The 24,427-nt window shown below is 53.3% G+C and overlaps 1 protein-coding gene across 18 annotated transcripts in view; it reads left to right on the top strand.

Moving 5' to 3' along the window:
* GAS7 (growth arrest specific 7) overlaps positions 1-24,427 on the top strand; it is a 218,583-nt gene that overhangs the window by 180,475 nt on the left and 13,681 nt on the right. For all 18 annotated transcript variants that reach the window (XM_008528742.2, XM_070561084.1, XM_008528745.2 and 15 more), the window contains 5 exons: positions 6,583-6,672; positions 10,522-10,637; positions 13,167-13,241; positions 17,793-17,871; positions 24,291-24,419. In XM_008528742.2, the coding sequence (XP_008526964.1) occupies positions 6,583-6,672; positions 10,522-10,637; positions 13,167-13,241; positions 17,793-17,871; positions 24,291-24,419 (489 nt within the window). The remainder of the gene's footprint in view (positions 1-6,582; positions 6,673-10,521; positions 10,638-13,166; positions 13,242-17,792; positions 17,872-24,290; positions 24,420-24,427) is intronic.

Genomic DNA, 24,427 nt, shown 5'->3' with positions numbered 1-24,427 from the left:
ATCTTCAGATTGTCTCAAAACAGCCCCAGAGTGCTGGGGCAAAGCAGAAGCTCCCAAAACTTCCCTGAAATAGGGGGAAAGAGGGAGAAGAAAGTGCAAGAGGGGGATATATTAGAATTGTAGGAGAGTGAGAAAGAGAAATGTAAAGCGAAAAGCAGAGTGTTATGCCTCCCGGACTTGCCCAAGAGGCCTTTGGTTGATGATGCCCAGGCCTGGAGGAGGGCCTGAGTCACCTGCTGTGTCCTGTCCTTCAGGCAGAGCTCAGGGCTTTGTCCCAGGGGGCTGGGCATGGGCATGGCCCAGGGTCTCCTTGGCTGCACACCTTGTCCATACCTGCCTCAGGGGCCTTCCCTCCTCCTTCCCGCTGACTCGGCGGGAAAGTTTGCATTATAACCAATATCCCCAGAGGTTTTAAATGAACACTGCAGTCTTGGGGAATTTTTGCCGGGGAAGCTGAGCAGGGGAAGGGCTAGCCAAAGGGCACAGAGTGAGTGAGGATGACCTGGGTCTGCTGGCTGCCAGCCCAGGTGACCCCACACAGCTCCAGGCTGCAGATGGGCTGAAGACGTCTGTATCGCTGCTCTTTCCCTTCCACGTAGCACTGGCTTTCCCTGGGTTCAGCCTGGGTCCTGATCCTCCAGAGCTGACAGTTTCCCAAGGAGGGGACACTGCAGGGCTGTTCAGAGGGGACGGAGGGAATCACAGCCCAGCTCCCAGGAGGTGGGGGCAGAAGCTAATGTCTCCCTGGCTTGTGGGGATGGGGTGAGCAACTTCTCGCGCTGTGTGACCCGCGGAGCAGAAATCTGCAAGCCTGGGCAGCAGAGGGTGGTGCATCCAGGTCCCAGTCTGGGTCATGGTGGGGCTGAGGGGCGAAGATGGAGCTTGATTCTGATGCTCCGGCTTCCCCACCCGGCCCAGAACACGTTTTGAAGGGCAGATACGTGAGCCTCTTGACAGCATTAGGGCCTCGGCGGGGCCGGCAATCAAGTAGGCTGCTGGATTGGGAGTGACAGGCACTCACGGCAGCTCACAGCCCTCGGCGCAAACATGATGTATCAGGGTTTAGAGGATTTCAGAAAAGATGACGACAAAGCCACCCGGCCACACTCCTCTCCTAGAAAGAGGAATTTGGGGACTCCTGTTTTCCTCAGCCTCAGCTTCTGGATGTCACCTGTCTGTGGTCCCTGGGTGGGAGCTCGTGGGCTGGAACTGAGCCCTTGGGGTCATTTCTTTTCTGCTTCCACAGACCCCAGCTCTGGCTTTTCCCCTGCCACAGCCTCCCAGACCAGCTTCTCTCCAGGAGGAAATTCGGGGTCTGCTTGGTTGTGAAACCATGTCCTCGTCTGTGCTGCAGGCGGCTGGTCAGATAGGTGGGCGAGGAGCTGTGGCCCCTGCCCTCCAGCACAGCCTCCATGCTGGGCCAGGCAGGGGCAAGGGGCAGGGGTGTGCTCAAGGCCTCCCCACGCCAGGCCCCCTGGGTGGGTCGCACTTGTGTTCAGCGGCTCTCGTGCCATGGCCAGGCGCCTTTGTTGAGTGACTACTGCTGTCCCCTCAGGCCCCCCCGGAGAGTTTGTGGGGGCGGCCCTTTTGGCTCTGGCTGCCCCTGTGTGGGATGGCCCTGGTGGAACCTGAGCTGTACAGGGGACACTCTGACTCTCGGGGGGGGGGGCGTGTGTGACTATTTATCTGAGTGTTGGAGAGAAGAATTGGTGCCAGAGCGAAGATGCCACTGCTTTAAGGATGGTGATCTCAGGGGGAGCAACAGTGGGAGTGGCTCCCAGAACTTCCCCTATTCTGTATACAATGGGAGGCGTACCCCTCTCCTGCTCCCTGTCAAGGACCCCTTCCTACATGAGCCCCTGCCTTGGACGGGGGCGTGGCATAGGTCCGTCTCAGTGTGTTGGAAAGGTAGTGTGACACAGGTTAAGTGCCTAGACCCTGGAGCCAGATCTTCTGGCTTCAGACCCTGGCTCCACTATGACACACAAGCTGGGTGATCTTGCATAAGTTATTTAACCTGTCTGTGCCTTAGTTTCCTCGTCTGTAAAATAGGGTAATAATATCCCTGCTTTACAGCATTGTTGTGAGGATTAAATGAGCTAATTCACGTAAAGTGCTTAGAACAGTGGCTGGCACATGATTAGCTCTTATTAGAGCAGAAGTGGTTCCTTAGGACCCCCTCTGTTTTGCCGGTAGAGGATGGAATTGAGGCACTTGCTGTGCCCAGGACGCCTTGGGAGGAGGACGAGCTCTGTGCCAGAGCAGCAGAGGTGGATGGGACAGGAATTCGCACGTGGAGGGTTCCAGGGGCAGAGGCCTCTCTCCCTTCTCTTCTCTCTCTGGACCTTGGAGCACTGCTGGATCGAGCCCGGGGTCATCCCAGGCTGGCTCTCTGTTTCCGGCCCCTCTGATCCAGGGACACTGAGCCTTGCCTTTGAGGCCTGTGGTCATAGAAGCACAGGGCAGTCATAAGAGTGGTGGCCCAGGAATTAGGAACTAGGATCCCAACCCTGCCCGGCCACTTTTTAGCTGTGTAATAGTGGGCAAGGGACTTCATTTCTCCATGCCTCAGTTTCCTCATCTGGGCATGATCCTGCACTATAGGTTGCTACAAATAAACATTTCAGCTCTGATTGCTTCCCAGATATTAGCACACCCCACAGCTCTCACCACCCCCTCCACTGCCTCCCTCTCCCCGGAATCGTCTGTTCTTCCCACCCCTAGTTTCTCGTTTCAGGGAACGGAAACAGTCCTGTCCACGCAGGCCAGTCCACTCAGGGCTTTGGCACTCCGGACATTTCCCGTTGGAGAGCTCTTGGTTCTGGGGGGTTGTCCTGTGCCGCGTGGGATGTTTTCCAGCATCCCTGGCCCCTACCCACCCAATGCCAGTAGCAACCCTGCCCCCAAGTTGTAACAATCAAAAATGTCTCCACATTGCCAGGTGTTGGGGGGGATGGAGGGAGCAAAGTCACCCTGGTGGACACTCACTGAGTTAACATCACAGTGCTGTGAAGTCTGTCTGTAAAGTGCCCCGTGTTCTCCTCCTCATCCTCTTTACTGCACTGCTCTGGGCTGCCATCGCATCTCCTGTCACTGTGGAGCCTCCCCCCGGGGTCGGGGTCGTGGTCCGCATTCTCCCTCTGGTGCTCCAGTGCGGCTGCGCTGCAGCGGGCTCGCCCCAGAGCAGCCCACACACGGCACTCCCCTGCCAAACGCTCCCCCGTCTCTGCGCCCCTCCAGCCTCAGTGCCCCCGGATTCTGAGCCCCAGCCTCACAGAGCAGCTTGTTCCCCAGCCATGGGGGGCATCCTCAGACCTGGGCCTGTCCCCCTGCAGCACTGGTCACCTGTCACCTTCCCCCCGCCCCGCCCCCGCCTCAATCCTCCTCTTACTACCTGAATGTCACTCCCTCTGAGATTCCTCCCCTGAGTCCCTGGCCCTTCCCATAGCCTGTACGCCATGCTTACCCCAGCCGTAGATTCATCCCAAAGTATTGCCGTTACTTGTTTACTGGTTTGCCTTCCTCACAATGCTATAACCCCGGGAGGGCAGAGGTTATACCTTGTCTTTAGCCTCCAGTTGTTGCCCCGACAAACCTGTACTGAGCACCCATCAGGCACCCATGCTGTGCCGGGTACCAGGGAAACAGCAGGACAAGGTGGTCTGCCTCCCCTCATGGAGCAGACGGGCTGGCGAGGAAGAGAGATGCTCAGTAAACAATCAGGAGACATATAATTGCAATCGTGTGTGTGCAGAGTGCTGGGGAATCTAGAGCTGTGTTGCCGTGGAAAGTGGACGAGCAAGTGTTCTGTTGACCAGCATCGTGGTTGGGGGCTTGAGTTCTGCCCTCAGCCCAGGCTGGAGTCAAATACTTAACTTCTGTGGTCCTCGGTCCCCTCGTATAAAATGAGGCCAATGTCACGTGGCTCATGCGGTTGCTGGGAAGATGAAGTGAGAATGCGTGCAACACTCTTGGCAGGGTGCCCAAGGAAGTGCTCCCCAGGAATTTGAGTCATTGCAGCTGCCTCCCACGAGGGGCTGGCCAGGTGCAGTTCTCGAGATGCCCCCCAGGGTGTGCAGGGCTCTGTGAGGATTTGGGGAAATCCCTGTGGGAGGGCTGAGAAATCCTAAAACCAGAGTTGACAGAGGCGAGGACAGGCACCCTGGGACCCCTGGCCAGTCCATCCAAGGACTGATGTCCCCACAAAGTCGCAGAAGCCACAAGAGAGATGAGGCCTTATCCTCCCGTCCCCTCTCCTCCAACCCAGCTAGCTCTCCTTCAGTGGGAGTTCCAGGGCCTTCTAGACCCAGACAGGGCCCTTGAGAAGACATTTACACCCCCTTCAGAGTGGGTGTAAGGCCTCCAGCCCCCTAGTTCCAGGATTCTTAATGCCCAGTGTAATGGCATAGTGAATTTATCATTAAATTTGGTTGAAATTATGGACTACCTTATTAAGCAAAATAAAGATGGACTGTGACCACCATTGTTTGTTGAAACAAGGATAGCCAGAACACGGAATGAGCAATATGTGAAACTGTGGAATCCATCCCGTGTTTCCATGATGTTCGCAAGTAAGGCCCACACGACAATGGTCATCAAAGCCCTAGAAGGAGCCTCATCTCTGCACACACCTTGGGGTGTTAGCCTGAAAAGAGGGTTTGGGGAGACCGTTGGCTGATGCTGGACGTTGAAGGCTCGTCTCCCCCTGAGCAGGCTCCTGAAGGCCAGTGGCACCTTGACCTGGAGGAATTCGGTGTCCAGTGTTCTCTGGTCCTTCCTACCGTGTCATGCTTCCTTCCAGAGGGAGAGTCTCCGCCCTCACGTCAGCCAGATGTCAGTATCCAGGAGGAGGGATCTCCCTCCTTGGCTCAGACTTCTCCTGTCCTCTCCTCCCAGGACTGCAAGCCAGGCCCATGCCCCTGGCAGCCGCCCTTGAGTCCCTGAACCAGAGGTCACGGCTGGGGCCCCATGAGCCTGACTCAGCTGGCAGAGGAGATGATTACACAGTGTGGTTCTTGGTATTATTATTAACTTTGAATTAATTGCCAACATGTAAAAATTGAGACACGACATAAAAATCCCAATTTCCAGCTTCTCTCAAGTCATCATGTAAGCTGACAACCTGCACTCCTCATCCTGGTTTGACCACAGTTGGCGGGAGCTGGGAGAAATCTGTCTCTTAGACCTCCACAGCCCCCACCCCTTCCCGAGGCCGAGGCTTCTCACCCCCAGCCCAAGCTGCACTTCTGTGACATGTGGCTCCGCGTTTGAGTGGCTGCCTGGCACTGGAATCCAGCACCTGGGGGGTTTCTGCCCTGCTCGCACCTCACACATCTGACGGCTCCCACTTCACACGCTGGGGCTGCAGTGAGGGGTTCAAGGCCGACAGCACCCCAAGTCTCCGCACCTCCCACAAAGAGCACGGATTAGGCGGCTCCTGATCTGGGCTTGAAGCACTGTCAGCAGGAGCAGCAAAGCCACTTCTGCCAGGACACAAAGTGAGGGGCGCCGCAAATGTGCTTGGGTGGAAAAGTCCGAGACAGATTCCAGAGACACTGCCCTCTCCTGGGCTGGGGCCAGCCCCCGGCGTGCACCCTGATGATCACTTAAACTCCCTTTGTTCATCGAGCATCATGAACATACACGAATATCATGCATATCTTGAGATACGCTTCACAAGGTAGCCTCCCACCTCGACCCTCAGCCACATACCTCCTTTCCCAGAAGCAAATGATGTTGCCAGCTTCCAGAAGTATCTTGTACAGTCATAAGTTGCTTAACGACGGGGATACGTTCTGAGAAATGTGTTGTTGGGTGATTTCGTCGTTGTGCGAACATCATAGAGTGTGCTTACACAGACCTACATGGTAGAGCCTACTACACACCAAGGCTCTCTGGTACCCATCTTATGGGTCCACCATCGTATATGAGGTCTGTCATTATGTGGTGCATGATTGTACATAAATAACCAAATGTGTATCTGTCCTCCCCCTTTTTTGTACACTAACGGTAGCACGCAGTGAATACTATTCTACATCTTGCTCTCCGCCCCCAACAGTATATCCTGGCACACCTTCCTTATCGATACATGAGGACTTTGTCGCTGTGTCTTTCACCATGGGTACGAGTCCCACAGATGCCTGTCTGTCGTGCTTTTTTAACCATCCCCTGCTGATGGACGGTGGAGGTGTGTTCCAGTCTTTTGCTACTACAAAGAGTGCTATGGTGAAAAACCACGTCCGTCCATCACTGCGCATGTGCAAATGTATCTGTGGGATGGACTTTTCAAAGTGCAGCTGCTGGCTGGAAGGCTCTAGACATTTGAGATTTTGATAGATCCTGTTCCACTGCCCTCCAGAGAGTTTGTACTGGTTCCAGCCCCTCTGGGGTGGGTGTGCCTGCTGGTTGCCCCTCATCTGAAATGCCGGCTGCTGGAGCATCCCAAGATCCCAGTGCATGTTTGCTCTGTCAAGCTGGCCCTAAAGGGAGGCCTCTTTAGTGCTGTGTCTTGGGAACAGAGCCTTCCCAGCTTCTCCCAATCCTCCAGCAAGCTAATTTTCTTTCTTGTTCTGTGCCCTACAGATAAACTGTGTGACGTTCCCTCACCCAGACACGATGCCGGAGCAGCAGCTACTGAAACCAACCGAGTGGAGCTACTGCGACTATTTCTGGGTAAGTGGTGCCTCCGTTTCCCCCACACCGTGGCTCCGAGGACCAGGAGTGGATACTCTGGAGGGGCAGGAGAGGCCTTGGGCTCTGAGCAGAGGGCTTCTCCTATTGAAGCCCCTAAAGGGCTGGCTGTCGGTTTAGCATCTGAGGCAGGAACTCTAAGACCCTCTTGGACTCCAAATCATTCCGTAAATCTCAGAGAATCAGTGGGGTTTTCATTCGTGGCACTATGGAAACCCCCACCAGAATGTGAGTAAGCTGAGGGGTCACTTTCTTTGCTGCTCAGTGAAGACAGGAAACCAGAATCAATTTCACTAAAAGAATCTGGGTGCCAGACCTGCCCTGGTCACTCTTGTAGGTGACCTTGGACGAGTGCTTCACTTGTCCCCTTGGATGGCCTCACTGTTTCCATCAAAGTCAGGAGATTTTTCATGAGGATGTGTAGGGAGCTCCAGCTTTAATAATTCCGTGGTTCTGGAACTTTTGCATATTGTTTAATGGGTCCAGAGTTTCAGTTTTGTAAGATAAAAACAAGTTCTGGAGATGGATGGTGGTGAGGGTTGCACAACAATGTGAATGTGCTTGACGCCGCTGAACTGTACACTTAAAAATGGTTAAGATGGTAAATTATGTATATTTTTCCACGATTAAATATCTTTTGAAAAATGTAGAGTTCTACTGCTCAGAACCTCTGGGGACAGTCCTGGATATTTGCATTTTAAAGTGAGTAATGACTTTCAAAATGAGATCACCCCATTCTGGGGTCAGATAGTGGTGATGGCTGCCCAACCTCGTGAATATATTAAAAACCATTGAATGGTAAACTTAAAAAAACTTTGCAAACACCCTGAGGAACAATAAACAAATTAAAAACATTTTTTTTCACACCACGCAGAATGGATTATCTATCCTTTTTTAGATTTGCTAACCGAGTACTAGACAAAAGTGCTTTTTTCTTTCTACCAAATCACGGTGCTTTAGGAGATACCCGGTGATTCCTGTTGCCGCCTCCATAGGGGTAGCTCCTCTTGCCCCGGCTGTGTCTCTTCCAGGTCTTCTGCGATCTGTGCAGAGGCAGCGAACGCTATAAAAAGGGCCCTGGCTTTGGTGTCACACAGCCCTGGGAGAGGGCGGTGAGCTCAGAGGCGATGGTGAGCGGGGGTCAGGAGGCCTCGTAGCGCATTCATTTTGTTCTATCTGTAGTACGAAGGTGTCGGAGGGTTTTAAGCAGGAATATGATGGGATCTGGTTTATGTGTGTCATGCAGGGAGGAGACACTAGGAGCAGGCAGGAGTGAAAGTAGCAGGTGGATGTGGGAGGGCAGGAAAGATGGTGGCTCTTTCCCAGACGGAGAGAAATAGCTGGCTTTGGAGAGGTCGTCCCTAGAGAGGGGCACAGGACATGGAGCGTTCAAGGGTGAGTAGCTTGAGCCCTGGGATGGGCACCCTGGGGAGCTGGGAGTCAGCATGTGGGGTATCGGGTGGGGGTGTCAGGGAGCCGAGGGGAGCGTGTGGTCCTGCGCTGGTCAGCAGCATCCAAGAGAGCGACACTTGTGAGTTCCCATCTTAATTCAAGCTCCCCTGGGACTCTGATACTTACTCTAGTGTTTATCTCCCCGACCTTCAAGGCCGTTTCTGCTAATAGAAATCTCTCTGCTGATACAGTCTTTAAGCCCTTTTCTTCTGGCTGGTTTTCCCTGGTGTGGACAAATCACTCAGCATTTCCATCCCGTGTGGGAGGCAGATTGGGACTCAGTATTTTGGCTAATTTTTCTTTTGCTTTTTTATCAAGATGTAGTAGTCATACTATGAAATGCACAAATCTTAAATGTCCTTGGAGAAACTTTAAATGCCCGGAGCAGCCCCACTGTGACACAGTGCGCCCCATGGGGTGGTGACCTCCTTGTCACAAGGGGTATTACTGTGTGGCTCAGAGGGCCTCGGGTCGGGGCAGCCTGGGAAGGGATTTCACATTGGGAGGAAACGGGGATATGGCCGTAAAACCATTCATCTACTGGACAATGAAAAGTAGGGTTCCTTCCAGGCATCACCAACCCCTCTCCATTCCCCTCTCCTAAAATGTCTGTTCTGGAAAGGATCTTAGGCTTGCAACCGGCTCCTGTTTCAAGGTCAGGGGGTGGGGGGTGGGCATAGCCTAGTACTAGAAGGACCTGACTATGCCGCCCACTGGCTGAGTGGAGACGAGGACCTGGGCCTTCCTGGGTCCTGGGACAGGGTTCTCATGCATGCACCTGTCTGTGATGTCAAAGGATGTACTTTTTACTCCTTCCCTTAAGTATCAAAGCGTCTGACTCTGGGGTCCTGGTGGGAAAGGCCGCAATGGAGGAGGATGGTGTTGGGCTGGTGCCCTCCCGGGGCTGAGGAGGCTCTGAGGGTTGTTCTCCAGCAGCCACGGTTGTGTGGGCAGACGCTGGGGCAAATGTCCTGCAGGGAAGGCTGCGTTAGGGGGTGCCAGGCAGGAGGTGGGGCAGGGGGCGAGCAGGAAGGAGGTATTCAGGCGTCCTGGAGGAAGTGCAGGCAAAACAAACAAAAAGCATTTAATTTTTTTTTTCCCTTTAAAAAAATTTTTTTTATTACTTTTTTAAAAATTAGCACTTATTACTATTATACTTTGAGCTGCTGAAACATTTCTTGATATTTTAAGTTTGTGCTTCATAGAGATATCTATTACTTCGAAATTAACTAGTTCACATATTTTCTAGCTTATAATGATTCCAACTTGCTGGGTCCTCTCGGTCATTGGGATTGACTTTGTAGAATTTATCAGTTCTTGATTTTCTCTCGTCAGTGTTTCTCTACATTCTTCAATTAATTCTTCAATTTGCTCCTCAAAAACATCTTAGGAGCCATCACCACCTACTCATCTAGTGTTTCATATCTTTGCCAATAGCCCAGAAATACTGAAAAATCATCACACATTTTTTCTTTACGTCTAACTATATAAATGCCCCTCTTTGTCTCTAGTAATGAAAAAGCATTTAATTTTTGAAATTTTAAGAGTATTTGCTTATGAAATGGATTGGGTACTAAGTTCCCATTTCATTGACTTGGCCATCTTCCCTGGGTCCTGACTTCTGTTTAAAAGTAGCTAAGAAGGGATTCCGTTCTTTGAGTAGTTAGCATACGCTGAGCACAGTGCTAAGCTGTTTCCGTAAGTCATGTATCCAGAAATGACCGTGTAAGGTGGGCCCTTATTTCCCCAGGTCTACAGATGACGCAGCTTGGCCCTGGACTGAGTGACAAACTTGCTTGAGGTCCCCAGCTGGGATGCCACCCTGGGCAGCCTGCCCTTTTCCACTCTGTCTTCCCTTCAATCCAGTGTCTCCCCAGAATCCACTCTGATCTTCTGCTGTACATTGGAGGACATCACTGCCCAACCAAGGACAAGAGATGGGATGGCTTAGGGTTAGGGGCACCTGCCCCCAAGGTCGCAGACTGTCCCAGCTTAGAGTCAGGATGCCAAGACTACCCAGGGGTCCAGCCAGCCTCAGCAGCCATCCCGTGAAAGTAACAGGCCGCCAGGCCTCAGACCCTGTGCCCCTGCCTCTTGCCCTTCTCCCCCTTCTTTGCCAGGTTGGGAGGTTGAGGAGCATGGAGGTGGGGTGGCAGCAGCTGTAAGGGCTTACGCGTCGGAGAGCACACGGGAGCAGGGGCACCAGGAGAGACGGGTCAGGGCAGTGAGGTCTGCCGCTCCCTTCCTCCCTCTCCAGCTGAAGTTGGGGCCGCCAGGTGCATCTGGGTCCCCTCTGGGGTCCGACTTCCCTACACACCATTCCACCCGGCTATGGACACCGATGTCACCTCAACTCTCATGCTTCTGTTTCCTTTCTAGGCTGATAAGAAGGACCCCCAAGGCAATGGCACTGTGGCTGGGTTTGAACTGCTGCTTCAGAAACAGCTGAAGGGCAAACAGATGCAGAAGGAAATGTCCGAATTCATCCGGGAAAGGTAAGGCCCAGGCCCTCCCAGCTCGGGGACTGGCGACAGCGCCCACCTGGACCCTGTAGCCAGAGGGCAGTGAGCACTGGGCTTGGTTAGCGCTAGGGGGAGCCTCATGGCCCTTGGGACAGATCTGGCCAGCAAATGTGTTGCTTTGGCCTGTGTTGTGTTTTTAAATATTTGAGCCAACCTTTTTCTTTTTTTTAAACTGGCAGGTTTTACATTAAAATCTGGATATCTAGCATCACTTGAGAAAGCAGAAAGTCTGGCAGTGGCTCCGCATCCCTCCCTCATGCAACAATTGGCTGGAGCTGAGTAGCAGCTGCCCTTGTAGAGGGAGCATCTGTTTCCAGTTTGCCACAGTCCCCACCACTCCCTGCTGTGTCCCCCACACAGACTGCTTGGCTCCTTTGCTTACCTACATGGCCCTCATTTGAAGCACTGGTATCATAATGAAAAAGGAGACTGTTACCTTTCAGTCCATCTTTGAGCCAGAACTGTGTCCTGGGCCTGGGCATGCAGAAACCACCCACCCTCCCATCCCTGCCTGCAGGGAGATTGGTGTAATGCGAGAGTCAGAGGGGGTCATTATGATACGCGCAGGGATTATAATAGTGGTTTGTCTGAACAGAGATGAGAAAACAGTAAATCGATCCCAATGGAAACAGGAGAAGCTACAAAGAGAATTCCCTTCTCCGTCTTCTTCCTTCTCCAGTCTCTCCGAGTTCTGGGCATGTGAAGCACACTCACATCCCACACGCTGTGCACCCGCCACGTGTACACACACGCACACACAGCTTCCCAGCCAGCCTGTCCAGGGCACACTGGAAATATTTATAGTAAATGGCTATATATTTTTAAAATATTTCTTTTTTAATTATAACAATAATCAAGTAATAATTCTTGGCATCTTAAAGCACCGCTTTTGTTTAGGAGGCCCGTTTCCTATGTGTATAATCAGATCTTTATTTTATGACCCATTAAACTGGCGGGAAATTGAGAGGTTGCGTAGCTCAGGTGCGAGAAACTGTCATTAAAACAGGAGACTAGGAAAATGGTGGTAAAAGCTGAAGACTGAACACACTTGTGGGTTCTCTGTTCATGGAAACGTTATGTGGGAATCTGCCACCTGAGGACACTGGTCTTCCCTGGGCAGTGTGGACGCCTGCAGCTTCTCTCCATCTCCCGGGATCTTGCAGGGAGGGCCGCACAGGGCGGGGAACGTGCTGGGCCGGGACATGTCCGGGGTTTGCCGTGGCATCATCCTGGGCGAGTTGGAGGTGGAGGTGATGCAGGGCTGGCTCTGGAGGTGATGCTTAGGAGCAGGTGATGCGTGCCTGGAGCATGCAGCTGGCAATGAGGAGCCTTTGGAGGTTTGAAGCTAAGAGTGTGACCTGCTTAGATTGCTTTCTGGAGAGATCTCTTGGCCACAGTCTGGAGGCTGCAGGCTGGCCGTCCATGTCATCCTGGGGAGGGCGGCACTGAAGGCAGAGTGAGTGGAGAGGAAGCCACAGAGGCAGGAGAGAGACGGGCGAGGACCTGGGGATGGGCCAGGCGGTGGTGAGAGCACAGCAGTGAACGGACACCAAGACTGTGGGTGTCACCACGCCACACCATGAACTAGCGATTCCTCAGAATGCTGTGGAGGACTTGGCCTGGCTGCCCTCTCTCCATCAGTGCACCCTTTGGTCCTCAGCTTCCGTGCGGGCAGGAAGCAAATGCTGCAGCCCCGGGAGCATCGCTGGGGCCTTGCTGTTTGCCGAGTGATGGATCAGGGGTGCTCTGAGACCCCAGCCCTCTGTCCAGCTGATGTTGTCACAAGCACAGCTCCTCTGTGTCCCACGGGGCCCAGAGGAAGGCTTAGACAGTGAACACTACCTTTGACAACACATTTAACACGTATGTGCCTGATAACACACAACACTTCCCAGAGAGCTGCCTGGAAACTGTGTCAGGGGTCTGCGTGCTGGAAGCGACATATAAGACCACGTCCCTCTCCCAGGAAATGGAATCAGCTGCCACTGGGGGTGCTTCCTGGTTTCCATGGAAATACTTGTGCCCTGCAGGCTTGACAATTAGAGACATCGGGGGCTGGGAGACGGGAGGGAGAGGTTCTATTCATGCTTCCTAGGGGCTAACGCCACCTTGGAGGGTGTAAACCCAGAGCTCGGGGGCTGGAAGGGAGAGGGGACAGCACTGGGCATCCCTGTGGTCCATGCAAGTGACATTCATCACCTGCCCAGCACTGTGCTTGGAGCTGTGCAAATGACAGCGCCTCATCTTCACAACCTAGGAGACAGGTGGGACCATCCCATTTTGAAGTGAGGTGACGGAGTTTCAGACAATTTTGTTCATTCATTCAATCAACAGATATTTATTAAGCACCTCCTGTGTGTCAGGCGGACAGACAATAGCCACGTACTCTCAGGCCTTGTGGTCTAGTGGGTTCCTTTACAGAGTTAATAAACGGCAGGGCTGCACGTCAGACCCTCTGTCTAGCACTGGGGGGCTGACGTGTTGGGTTCTCTCCCTTTGCAGGATAAAGATTGAAGAGGAATATGCGAAGAACTTAGCTAAGCTCTCTCAGAACTCGTTGGCTGCACAGGAGGAGGGGTGAGTGGGGAGGACAGTGATGGGGGCGGGGAGGAAGAGGGGACCTTCAGGAAAGCGGGTCCCTTTTCACCCGTCACTGCTCCTTGGCATGCTCCCGTTTGGCTGGGGAAGGCTCCAAAGGCCTGGCTCAAGCTGGGCACCCATGACTTCAGGCGTGGGCATCCGTGCTCAGGGTTGGCATGTCCACATTATCTTCTCTGGCAGATGCTGGAGTATGTCAGGACCCCCTCTGGCCTGTCCCCTGGTAGCTGGGCATCAGACCCCAGACGCCTACCTCTGCTTCCCTTTCTCTGAGGGTGGACTGGCAGGAAACTGTGTGTGGGAAGGTTCTGCACCTGGCCCCTTGTCTAGAATTCTCTCCTGTGGGCCCGAGGCCCAGGCTCCCCTCCCACTCCAGCTGTGACAGTCCAGACCTCCTTGGATGGGACCTGGGCTGAGGGAGGCTCAGCTTCCCTCCCAGCCACAGAAGGATCCCTAGTAGGATGGAAGACTGTGGCCCTCTCTGCTCCATCTGTTAACAAGGATTTCATCCTACTGGTGGGAATGCAAAATGGTGCAGCCACCGTGGAAAACAGTTTGGCAATGCCTCAAAAAACTGAACATGGAATTACCATATGACCCAGCAATTCTACTGCTGGGTTTATATCCAAAGAATTGAAAACAGATTCAAACAAATACATGTAGATGTGTGTTCATGGCAGCATGATTCACAGCAGTCAACAGGTGGAAACAACCCAAAAATCCATCACGGGATGAATGGATAAACAAGTTGTGGGATATACACATTGGAATACATGGATGTGTGATGGAATATTATTGAGCCCTAAAGAGGGATAGAGTATGCATAGAGTGGTGCCTTAAACAGCAGAAATTTAAGTTATCATAGTTCTGGAGGCTGGAAGTCCAAGATCAAGGTGCCAGCAGGGTCGGTGTCTGGTGAGAGCTCTCCTCTTGTATTGCAGGCAGCCGTTTTCTTGCTGTGGCCTTTCCTCAGTGAGGAGAGAAAGTGAGCTCTTCATGTCTCTTCTTATAAGGACACAAATCCTATCGGATCAGGGCCCCACCCTTAGGACCTCATTTAACCTTGATTATTTCCTTAGAGGCCCCGTCTCCAAATACAGCCACACTGGGCGGGGGGGCCTGCGTTAGGGCTTCACCCTATGCATTTGGGGGCACACAAACATTCAGTCCATAACAGGTGATAAAAACGTTTCAGAACTAGATAGAGGTGATGGTTGCATAACATGGTGACTGTGCTAAATGCCACTGGATTGTTCTCGTTAAAATGGTTAATTTTATGTCATGTGAATTTCACCTCAATAATAAAAGGAATAAAGATGCAGGAGGTTAGAGTTGAAAGGTCCCCCGAGGTCCTCCTTCGAGTCCAGCAGCCTCCGTTTGAATCCTTCCTCAGGGAGAACGTGCGCCGGAGCAAGGAAGACCGTCTATCGTGGGATGGTGGTGGTTGTCACAGAGCCGTGATGCTGAATGTGTCCAAACCTGCCAGCGTGGCTTGGAAGTCCTTCAGGGGGATGGGCTCTGCCACCTGGCTGTGGTTTGATGAAGGCCTCCGCGTGGGCTCGCTGTGCAGCCAAGAGGCCCCCTCTGAATGGCTTTCACCCGCCCAGCTGGCCACAGGCACAGGCAGCCCTGCAGGGCCAGTGCCTCTTCCAGGGACGTAAGCGAGGCTGGCTCTGGCCCCTTTCTGCCTGTGCACTGGGCCTGAGACAGGGCTGGAGGACGTGGGGGAGCCAGTTTCCGGGCTGCCGAGGGGGCTTTCCCGAGTGTCCCCGTGCCCTGCACCACTATGTCGCTCCAGAGCCTTCCGGCTTCCACCTCCTCGGCCTGGGCTGCTGCCAAGGACACTCCGTCCTGCCAGCACGCATGGGCATATCCTCCCAGCTGTACAAGTCAGGCCTGCACCAACACGCCCTGCACACAGGCACCTACAAACACGGGCAACCCAGCACATGCTCATGTACGTGCATTGACGCCGCTCACCTGCCACACGGGTGCGAACACACCCCCCATCTCCGCTATGTGGTCACACCCAATGCACCCTCCTTCCAGTAGGCACCATGGGGTGGGGGTTTGAGTATGTGGGCCCCCTCCTCACCATGTGCAGCGACGCTGCTTTGCATGTATGCACAGTTTGGACATTAGCCCAGTCCACCTCAAACCTTTCAAAGGGTAGTGCTGGAGCCTAGAGATTGGGGCCGTATAGGGAGAACCTGATGGGGACGCTTGAGCTGGCTTTTCCAACTTGAGCGCTGTGTTCACAATAGATTCCGAAGGATATGTGCACACTGGTAATAGGTTATTTATTCTGCCTTCGGTTTTTCTCTCCTGTGTGGAAAGGAAATGGGATTTTGGCCTTTTCTGGTTGGTAATCGTGACAGTAACATCCATTTTGATTTCTGCATGCCTCAGGATGTGTATTGGAACAGAAATATATTTCTGGTCATATTTTCTTCATTAACCTCTTCTTAGATGAAAAATCTCTCTTCAAATGAGAGAATTTCTAAATTGCTTTTTTCTAAACAATTGCGAAGTGCCTCCGAGGGGCTGGAATCCTGGGGCAGGGGAGGTGCGCATGGGGGATGTCTTAGCTCGCACAGGCCCCTCTGAGTGGAGTGACGGTCTCCCCCTGTGGATGCCCCGCCTGGAGGTGGGGCTGAGGACACTGAGCATGCAACTGCTTTTTCCTCTCCTCCCAGGAGCCCTCAGATGACATTCTCAGGCACTGCAGCCGTCCCTGGGCCAGTTCCTGACCACACGTTCTGCTCACAGTAGGCTGACAAACTCAGCACCACCCAGGGCCTTTTTGGCTTCCGGGCTCTTGTTTGTACCTCGTGCAGTTGCACGTGTAGCTCAGCTGCAGGAGCAAACCCCTCTCCATGGCCCGTTAATCAAGTTCCCACTCCTCCTGGCGCTGCTTCTGTAAGCTCTGCGTAGTGTTGGCGTTCGCTTCAGATCTGTCATCCATCTTGGGATAATCTGTGTGCGAGGCAGGAGGGCAGGGCCCAGCTTCCTTTTTTCCCTGTGGGTGTACAGTGGGCTCCGCACCATTCGTTGAAAAGACCATCTGTCCCCATTCAGATAATTGGCACCTTTGTTTCATATCAGTCACCCACAAACTCACATCTGAGTGAGTCTGTTTCTGGACCTGGTATTCTGTCCCCGTGTCTCTGAGACCACCATGACCACCTCCACCCCCGCCTCCCCCCACTGTGGACTTCCTACCTGTCTGCCGAATCAGGAGGGCAGCCAGGCCACCCCAAGCTGCCCCTGCACAGCTCCCTGGAGCTCTGGCCCTTCAGGCCCAGACAAATGTCCCCAGCTTGGATTGCCCCTGTTCTCACTCCATCTCTTCCCTGGTGGGCTTCCCAGCCAGGATCACCCAAGGGGACCGTTGTTTGCTACCCGACCCCTAGATAAAACCAGTCAGTCATTTCCCATGAGCACTCCCCTCACCCTGAGCCAACACCACAACCAGACAGGCCTGGACTGTGGTCAGAGGGGACCCTCCTTTTCTGTTGGTGATTCTCAGTTGCTAGCTGCTCCGCACAACGTCCGGAAGCCTCGCAGCGTGCTGTCTTTTCATCACCTTTGCCACTTGAGATTAATGAATTCTCTGGGGGAAGTGGCTTCTTGATGAAATTAAATCAACTGAACATCCAGCCTGGGCTTGTTGGCTGGGTGGAGAGGTCTCGAGCCAGGACACAGCAGTGTCATTTGGAAGGTTGGTGAGCTTAAAGAGTTGCAAATGATGGGGAATGTAGCACGGGGGCCTACATTCGAGTCTCGGGGACTTCAGGCGATTGTTCTGTTGGAAGCACCTCCTTGGAGTGGAAAAGCTATTTAGCGAAGAGGACTCTGCCGTTCTCCAGGAGGCTGTAGGCTGCCCTGGGGCTCATGGTCCAGAATCAGTACTGGTGGGAGCCACGCTCCTGAGGATGGTGACAGAGAGCCTTCTCTGCTGTGTGGGCATCCCTAAGAGGTCCCGGGACTCAGGTGGCCCATCTTTGCCCTTCTTGGAAGTCAGACCACCGGAGGTTTGCCTACAGGCAGGGCCGTGTGGTACCTTCTGTCTGGGAAGGGCTTCTCCCCAAAAAGGCATCTGTTCTCCTTCCTTGATTTGCCAGCAGGTGTTTGCACGCCCCCGCTCCATCAGCAAACAACGAGGGGTGATGGGAAGGCCTGGGGACAGCGATGGGCCAGGTAGCAAGGCCCTCACTGCAGCTGCACCCTGCCTTCCTCTCGCATCTCCCCCGGGTCTCTGGGTCTCCAGGTGTTGCCCCAGCCACTTGACTGCTGCAGTCTGTTCTCCCAGCTCCAGAGACCCTCAGCTCGGTTGGGATGGCTCCCCTGGCCCCACAGGTGAAGCGTGGTACCCACGTTTGTTTTGGGCCCGGGCCCTGCCTCATCCAAGTTCACAGTCTCGGGTGTTAGATGCTTCCCCAGGCCTCGGGGTCGAGACCCACCGCCCCGCCTCAGGAAGGGCTGTGGGCTCCGCCCTCTGTGAGTCTCACAGTCTTCTTGGTGTTGCAGCTCCCTGGGAGAAGCGTGGGCGCAGGTGAAGAAGAGCCTTGCGGACGAGGCAGAAGTTCACCTCAAGTTCTCGGCCAAGGTGAGCCCTCGCTGCGCCTCTCTGGGCTGGTCTTGCCCTGCTCTGTGCCTCCGAGCGTTTGACAGCTCTCTTCAGAGCGTGGTGTCGGCCAGGTTCCGAGGTATAAGTTTTGAGAGTCGGGAAGGGGTACGTAATGGTGCGCCACTGGGTGGTATTTCCACCAAACCGAAACAAGAGCATCGGTAATGAGAACTATCCACTGAAACATGGATAGTAGGAACGTGCTGCTAGGAAGTGATGAGTGCCGAGTGTTTATTACCTTTGTTTTTAATATAATTTGCTAATTTTAAGTTTAGATCATTTAATGTTTAATACTGGCCATCTTTAACAACCAGCTCACAGAATTCCTACAAATTGGGCATTTGGCTCTGCTGAGCCAGTGCGAGCTGCCCCAGCATAGCTCTGGGGAACCCAAGTGGTGAAACCCCACTGTCGCTTTGCTGGTCTTTCAAACGGGCGTATTGGCGTTTTCTACTTCTTGGGGTCTAGAGACTAGACTGTGCCAAAGGGGAACTTTCTGGTTTTGTTTGTTGTTGTTACACAGTTCCAGACTGGGTAACTGGGCCTTCTTTCATTCAGTTCTGAAGACTCTAGCTCTGTGACCTTGAGGACAGTGATGTTTCTGTCCTGTTCACTCTGCCCTCAGTACCCAGGGTGGTGCCTGGTACACAGTAGACATTCAATTAATGTTTTCTCAAGTAGTGAATCAGCGAGGCCCTCTCATTATCTCCTCCTGACCCCCCAGTCTTTTCAGTCCTACTTTCTCTCTGATTTCTCTTTGTTTCCCGGTGACCCTCTCTTTCCCACCCCCTGGCTTGTATCTCCATATTCCTTCTCAGGCTCTCCACTACTTTTCAGGGAAAAACTAAAGCAAGTGGCTGACTGAGATAATTCACACTAAAGTGTGCATGACTGGCTGGGCTACCCATTAGTATACTTCCCTTTTGAAGGAGGAGAGGCCCTTGAGAGTGGCACCATTCCCAGTGACCTTTGCCTACAGGGGTCCACACTCTTCCCTCTGCCCTCCCACCATCCCTAGTCAGACATGGCAGCCCAAGAGGACACTTGCACGAGGTGCATAAACTCTCTGAGCCCCCATTTTAAAATTGGGGGCACACTGCCTCCTTTACTGCTCGAAAGTAGCATCCACCCCTAAAGATGGCTGTTCCTTCCCAGGCCTCCCACATTCAGCACTCATGGGTCCTGTCTCTTTTCTGCTGTTTTCCCCACAGCACTTGTGCTTCTGGGCTTTGGGGTCCCCATGGGATGTGCACTGCTGGAGGACAGGTCTCCCCTCCCCACCCCACGATGGTTCCCTGCACGTCGAGGGCAGAATGAATGACTCAGATGGCTGAGACATGTGACGCAGCTTTATAAAGAGCTGAGGTGGGAGGAAAAAGCAGTGCTGTTCCCAGCTGCCCGCTCCTAGAGAATGTTAGTGCCCCAAGAGTGATGTGACACCTAGATGTGAGTGAGAATTCCTGGGCTGATGATGGCACATTAACCTCATACCCCAAGCACTCCACAGGAAAATTGCCACTCAAGCCCTGGGAGAGAAGGGAGCTCTTTGCTGCCTTGCATACTAAGTAGCAAGTTATTTTTAAGCTGCAGGTCATGGGTGGTGTTCCGTCTAGGTCCCCCTTCTATCCCAGCCCCCCGCAGTGCCGTTCACCACGTGGCAGAAACCTCCATTGACGGGTGAGATGAAGCGGAAGGCTGCCGCTGTGCTGGGAGCCGGCTCCGGGAGCTTCTGAAAAGCCACCAGCTGGATCCTGGACTGCCTGGTGGCACTTACTCCCCATCAGTAGGACCCTGGTTCTCGACTCTTTACAGAGTACTCAGCAGGTGACAACACGCTCTCCGAGGCGCTGTGTCCCTTGTACTACGGCTCACTCGCACCACTGCTTCCAATGCGAGATGTTTGGGGTTTCTCCACAGCCGCCACTTCTCCTGTACCAGCCGGGCGTCCTACAATCTCATTCATTTCTGACGCTAACTACCTGGAGATAGTGTCTGTCAGATCCCACAGGTGAAGGGCTCAGCCCCCCAAGACTGCCCCCACTTCAGATGCCGGTTCCAAGTAGAGAGTCCCCAAGTTACCCACACTTCTGTCTGACTTGGCTGCAAGTCAGGGGTTCCGTAACCCACCCACTTCTCAGGTTTGATAATTTGCTAGAATGGCTCCCAGAACTCAGGGAAACAGCTAGGTTTACTGATTTATTATATATTCAAGGGCGTGATAAAGGCTACAGATGAACAGTCAGATGAAGAGAAAGACAGGACGAATTCTGGAAGGATCCTGAGTCCAGAAGCTTCTGACCCCTTGGAGTTGGGGTGCACCATCCTCCTGGCACATGGATGTGTCACCAACCTGGGAGCTTTCTGAACCCCTAATTTACAGATTTTTATGGAGGTTTTATCAGGTAGACGTAATCAACTATTAACTCAGTCTCCAGGCCCTCTGCCCTCCCCAGAGGTTGGGGGATGGGGCTGAAAGTTCCAAGCTTCTAATTGTGGCTTGGTCTTTCTGGTGACCAGCCCCTATCCTGAAGCCATCCAGGAGCCACCAGGAGTCACCTCATAAGAACAAAAGACGCTCCTAGCGCCTTTGTTGCTTAGGAAATTACAAAGGTTTTAGGAGCTCTCGCCAGGAGCTAAGGACAAAGACCAAAATAGATATTTGTTATTATATCACAGCATACAGTGATGTTGGTGTTCTAGATAGTTGTGCACAGGATTTAACTCATCTCTATTGATTTTATCAACCACCGTGCAAGACAGCATCTCCGTTTCACAAATGAGAAGGAACAGAGAAGTCAAATCGCCGCCCATGGTCACACAGCATGTGAGTTCAGCTACTGAGGAAGCAAAGAAGACTGAGCGAATTGGAGACCTGGCCTCCAGACCTTTTCTCAGGGCAGACCAGCGGAGCACTCTGCCCTCCCTTCAGGGCTGCCGGGGTGGTGCAGGCTGGCCTTCCAAGAGCCCGGGACGTTTTAAGTCAGGTGACGACTAGACAGGGCTGACTTCACCATTCTGCTGATGAGAGGTGTATGAAGAATGTTCGCACAAAACTGACTTTTCTCTGAGAACCTGTGCTGCTTCCCACCTGTCAGGGTTGGTGGCCTCGGGCAGTCGTCCTGGCGGCCCAGTGGTTGAATGGCAAGTCCTTGAAAGCACAGAGGCTCCCAAGGATTTATTCGTCTTCCCTGGATAATATGGCTCCACATGCGCAAAACCCACTTGAACGCCTGCTCCAAAAGGCTCATTGAAATTCTACTCTGAATGTTCTGTGTCAGGGGCAAGAGCTCTTTAAAAAATGCAATTTTGTTATGGCAACCTTTCAAGCTTTTCTGGTCTACTAGCTCAAGCCATTGTTAATAGCATCGGGCCGTTAAAGAAATAAGATTGCTCTGTACAGAGAAAGTTAGACCTGCCTCCAGCTGAAGAAGGGAGACCAGAAGAGTTCCTTCTTATGGGGGAAAGTCTCATCATGCAATAAGAGGCCATGCATCCAGTCAGAAGACTTGGGGGGGACAGTGGGAGTCAGGAGACTTGAGTTTCATGTCATCTGTCACTAAGAAGCTTTGTGACCTTGGGCAAGTCACTTAGCATCTCTGAGCTTCCATTTTTTCTGTGTGAAAGGAAGAGTTAGGACCGGATCAGTGACTTGAAACTCCTTTGTGACCCACAGTAATACATTTTACGTGGGCCCCCAGAGCACGAGCTATCCACACCCAGGTGTCCACCCGCAGATACGTACACAGCCGAAACACACGTTTCACGAAACAGTACTTATCCTTCTGCCTGAAATGCACTCGTTCTGGTATTGTCTATCCATGCCCGGTCTCTTCTCTTCAAAAAGCTGGTCCTCACCCACTAAACTGGTTTCACAACTCTTAGCAGCAACCCACCGTTTAAAAAACACTGGAGCAGACAGTCCCTGAGGTTCCTTCCAACTTGGGGTTTCTCTCATCCTCTTCTGCTGTGTGCGGTGGAAGGAGGAGGCGGCTCAGGGAGCGGGAGTTCTGGAGAGGCTCCAACAGCCAGTCCCATCCAGGATGGGCCAGCTCGAGAGCTCAGGAGATCCAGCTTCTGGGAAGGACTTCTGACTCTCGGTTCAACAAAGATGCTTCAGAGTCAAGAATGAGTGTAAAAAGACACCGGCCAATGCTTTTGTAGGAAAAATTATATCTCTTAAAAATATGTAGGAGCCGGCCCCATGGCCGAGTGGTTAAGTTCATGAGCTCCACTTTGGCAGCCCAGGGTTCGCTGGTTCGGATCCTGGGCACAGACCTAAACACTGTTCATCAAACCATGCTGGGGCTGCATCCCACATAGAAGAACTAGAATGATTGATAACTATCTACTGGGGCTTTGGGGAGAAAAAAGCAATTTTAAACATAGAGGGAGAATCCATGGGTCTTTGTCTATGGGATGGAGTCACGTCTGACAGCTAGTAGCATTATGTTTCCAGAATGTCATTTGGAATTTGGGGAAAGCATTTGGGTGCATTGGCAGGTTCTTGGGCTCTTCCCCAGACCACAGAGCCTGGGTCCAGGGCCCAAGAATCCTGGATGTTCAAAAGCCCCTCCAGGTCACTCCTGGGCACATGGAAGCCTGGAAATCACTGACTTTCCAGGCCCTCAGAGAGAGACCCCAGAGTTACTGAGTCAACAGGCTGAGTAACCCTCATAGACCCCCGAATCAGGCAGCTAAGTTATGCACGTCCTCCTCCTCCCCCTCCTCCTCCCCCCTCCCTCCGCCCCCCTCCCCCTCCTCCCCCCTCCCCTCCTCCCCTCTCCCCTCCTCCCCCCTCCCCCCTCCTCCTCCCCTCCTTCTCCCCCTCCTGCCCCTCCTCCTCTCTCCTCTTTCCTCTTCTCCCTTTCTCCCCCTCCTCCTTTCTCCTCCCTCCCACCACCCCCCCCCCCGCCCCGCCGCAAATGCTAGATCTACGTGGGAGTGGGGTTTTCATGTTGGCAGCTCTCAAGTTTTAGCATCTTACAAACTGCCATCAGATGGGGGTGTTTTCCTATACGAGGAGACTTCCCGGGCTCAAAAAAATAATAGACATTTACAACTGACAGGAGGAGGAAAGGGGCGTTTGGGTGGCCCACTGTCTGTTAATCTTTGAGGGTGGTCCCACAACAAAACCCTCGTCTATCACCCAGGGCATGGGGCCCTGAAGATCGTGTGTTCTTCCAAGTAGTGAAGGGGCACTGACTCCGCACCAGCTCCGCCTGGACGCTGTGGACACAGCAGTGGCCAAGCCCACATGGCCCCTGCCCTCGTAGAGCTCACTGTCCTGTGTCGCCGGTGGTTTAGAACTAGGAACACTGAAGTCCTCGAGGTCCTCAGAGAAACAGATAATGTAGCAGGTGCCTGGTGAGGAGGAAGAGGAGAGAAATCCCAGAATCTCAGAGTGGGATGTCACTGTCCAGGGAAATTCAGCTCGGCTTCCCAGAGGTGCTTCCTGGCCAGGAGGCCGAGGGACCCTGCAAGGCCGTGTTGGTGGGGTCCTGGAAGGCCAAGTTGGAGGAGTGGAGCTCACCTGCCTTTGACCACAGCAGGTCCACGTTTAATCTGTTTTCTTATCAGATGCATCTCATGTTCTCCGACTCCCAAAAAAGTGTAGTGAAAGTTCTCCTTTGAAAGGGAGTCGAGTGGGAAAGAGCGAAGGAATAGAAGAGAAGGGGAAAGCTGGAAAACCCCGCACCCCCCAGCTCCTCTCAGGGCATAGACTCTTTCTCCGCCCTCCCTCGGAGTCCGAGGCGGGTCTCCTGGGGGTGGGAGGTGTGCCAGGTTCCACGCAGACAGTGAGGTGAGCTCCCCCGCTGGGCACAGCTCAGGAGAGGGGCCCTGGGAGTCCCCACCGGACCTGGGGGGCTTCCCGCCATGGATTCCTGGAGCTTTGGGCCATGCCTAGACCGTCTCTGTAGTCTCAGCACCTGGCGCATAGCAGATGGTCAGTCAACAGAACTGAACTGAGACCACCCAATTAAATGGCATCCACACGGCCGTCCCTGTGCTAAGTGCCAGGGGACACAGAGATGGTGGCTTGGTTTCTGCCCCCAGAAAGCTCCCAGTTTGGAAAGTAAGGGAGACAGACAGCCGAGCAAAGCCCTACAAAAAGCTGTGGCAGCTGAGCGGAGGGAGATAGGCAACAAGAGACTCAGAAAGTTCTAGATCCCAACCCGTCCATCTGTCGATGTGAATGCTGGGACCTCCAGCTAAGGTGAGCCCAGACTGCCACCTGATGAGCAGCCGCTCGTCTCTAACCCTCTTGTAGACCAGCCAGGCCACTGCCCCAGGCCCTGTGTCACCTGCTGGGGTTGGGGGGAGTGTCCGTCTCTCTCCTTCAGTTACTTGCAGCTGATGCCCAAGGGTCCTGAGCGTGTGTCCCACCCTCTCCTCTACAGCTTCACAGTGAGGTAGAGAAGCCCCTAATGAACTTCCGGGAGAACTTCAAGAAAGACATGAAGAAGTGCGACCACCACATCGCTGACCTCCGCAAGCAGCTCGCCAGCCGCTACGCTGCAGTGGAGAAGGTGAGGGG

This window comes from Equus przewalskii, chromosome 10 (assembly GCF_037783145.1).
Source record: "Equus przewalskii isolate Varuska chromosome 10, EquPr2, whole genome shotgun sequence".
Taxonomy (NCBI): domain Eukaryota; kingdom Metazoa; phylum Chordata; class Mammalia; order Perissodactyla; family Equidae; genus Equus; species Equus przewalskii.
Note: the sequence above shows the minus strand (reverse complement) of the source record. Positions and strands in the feature narration are given on the sequence as shown.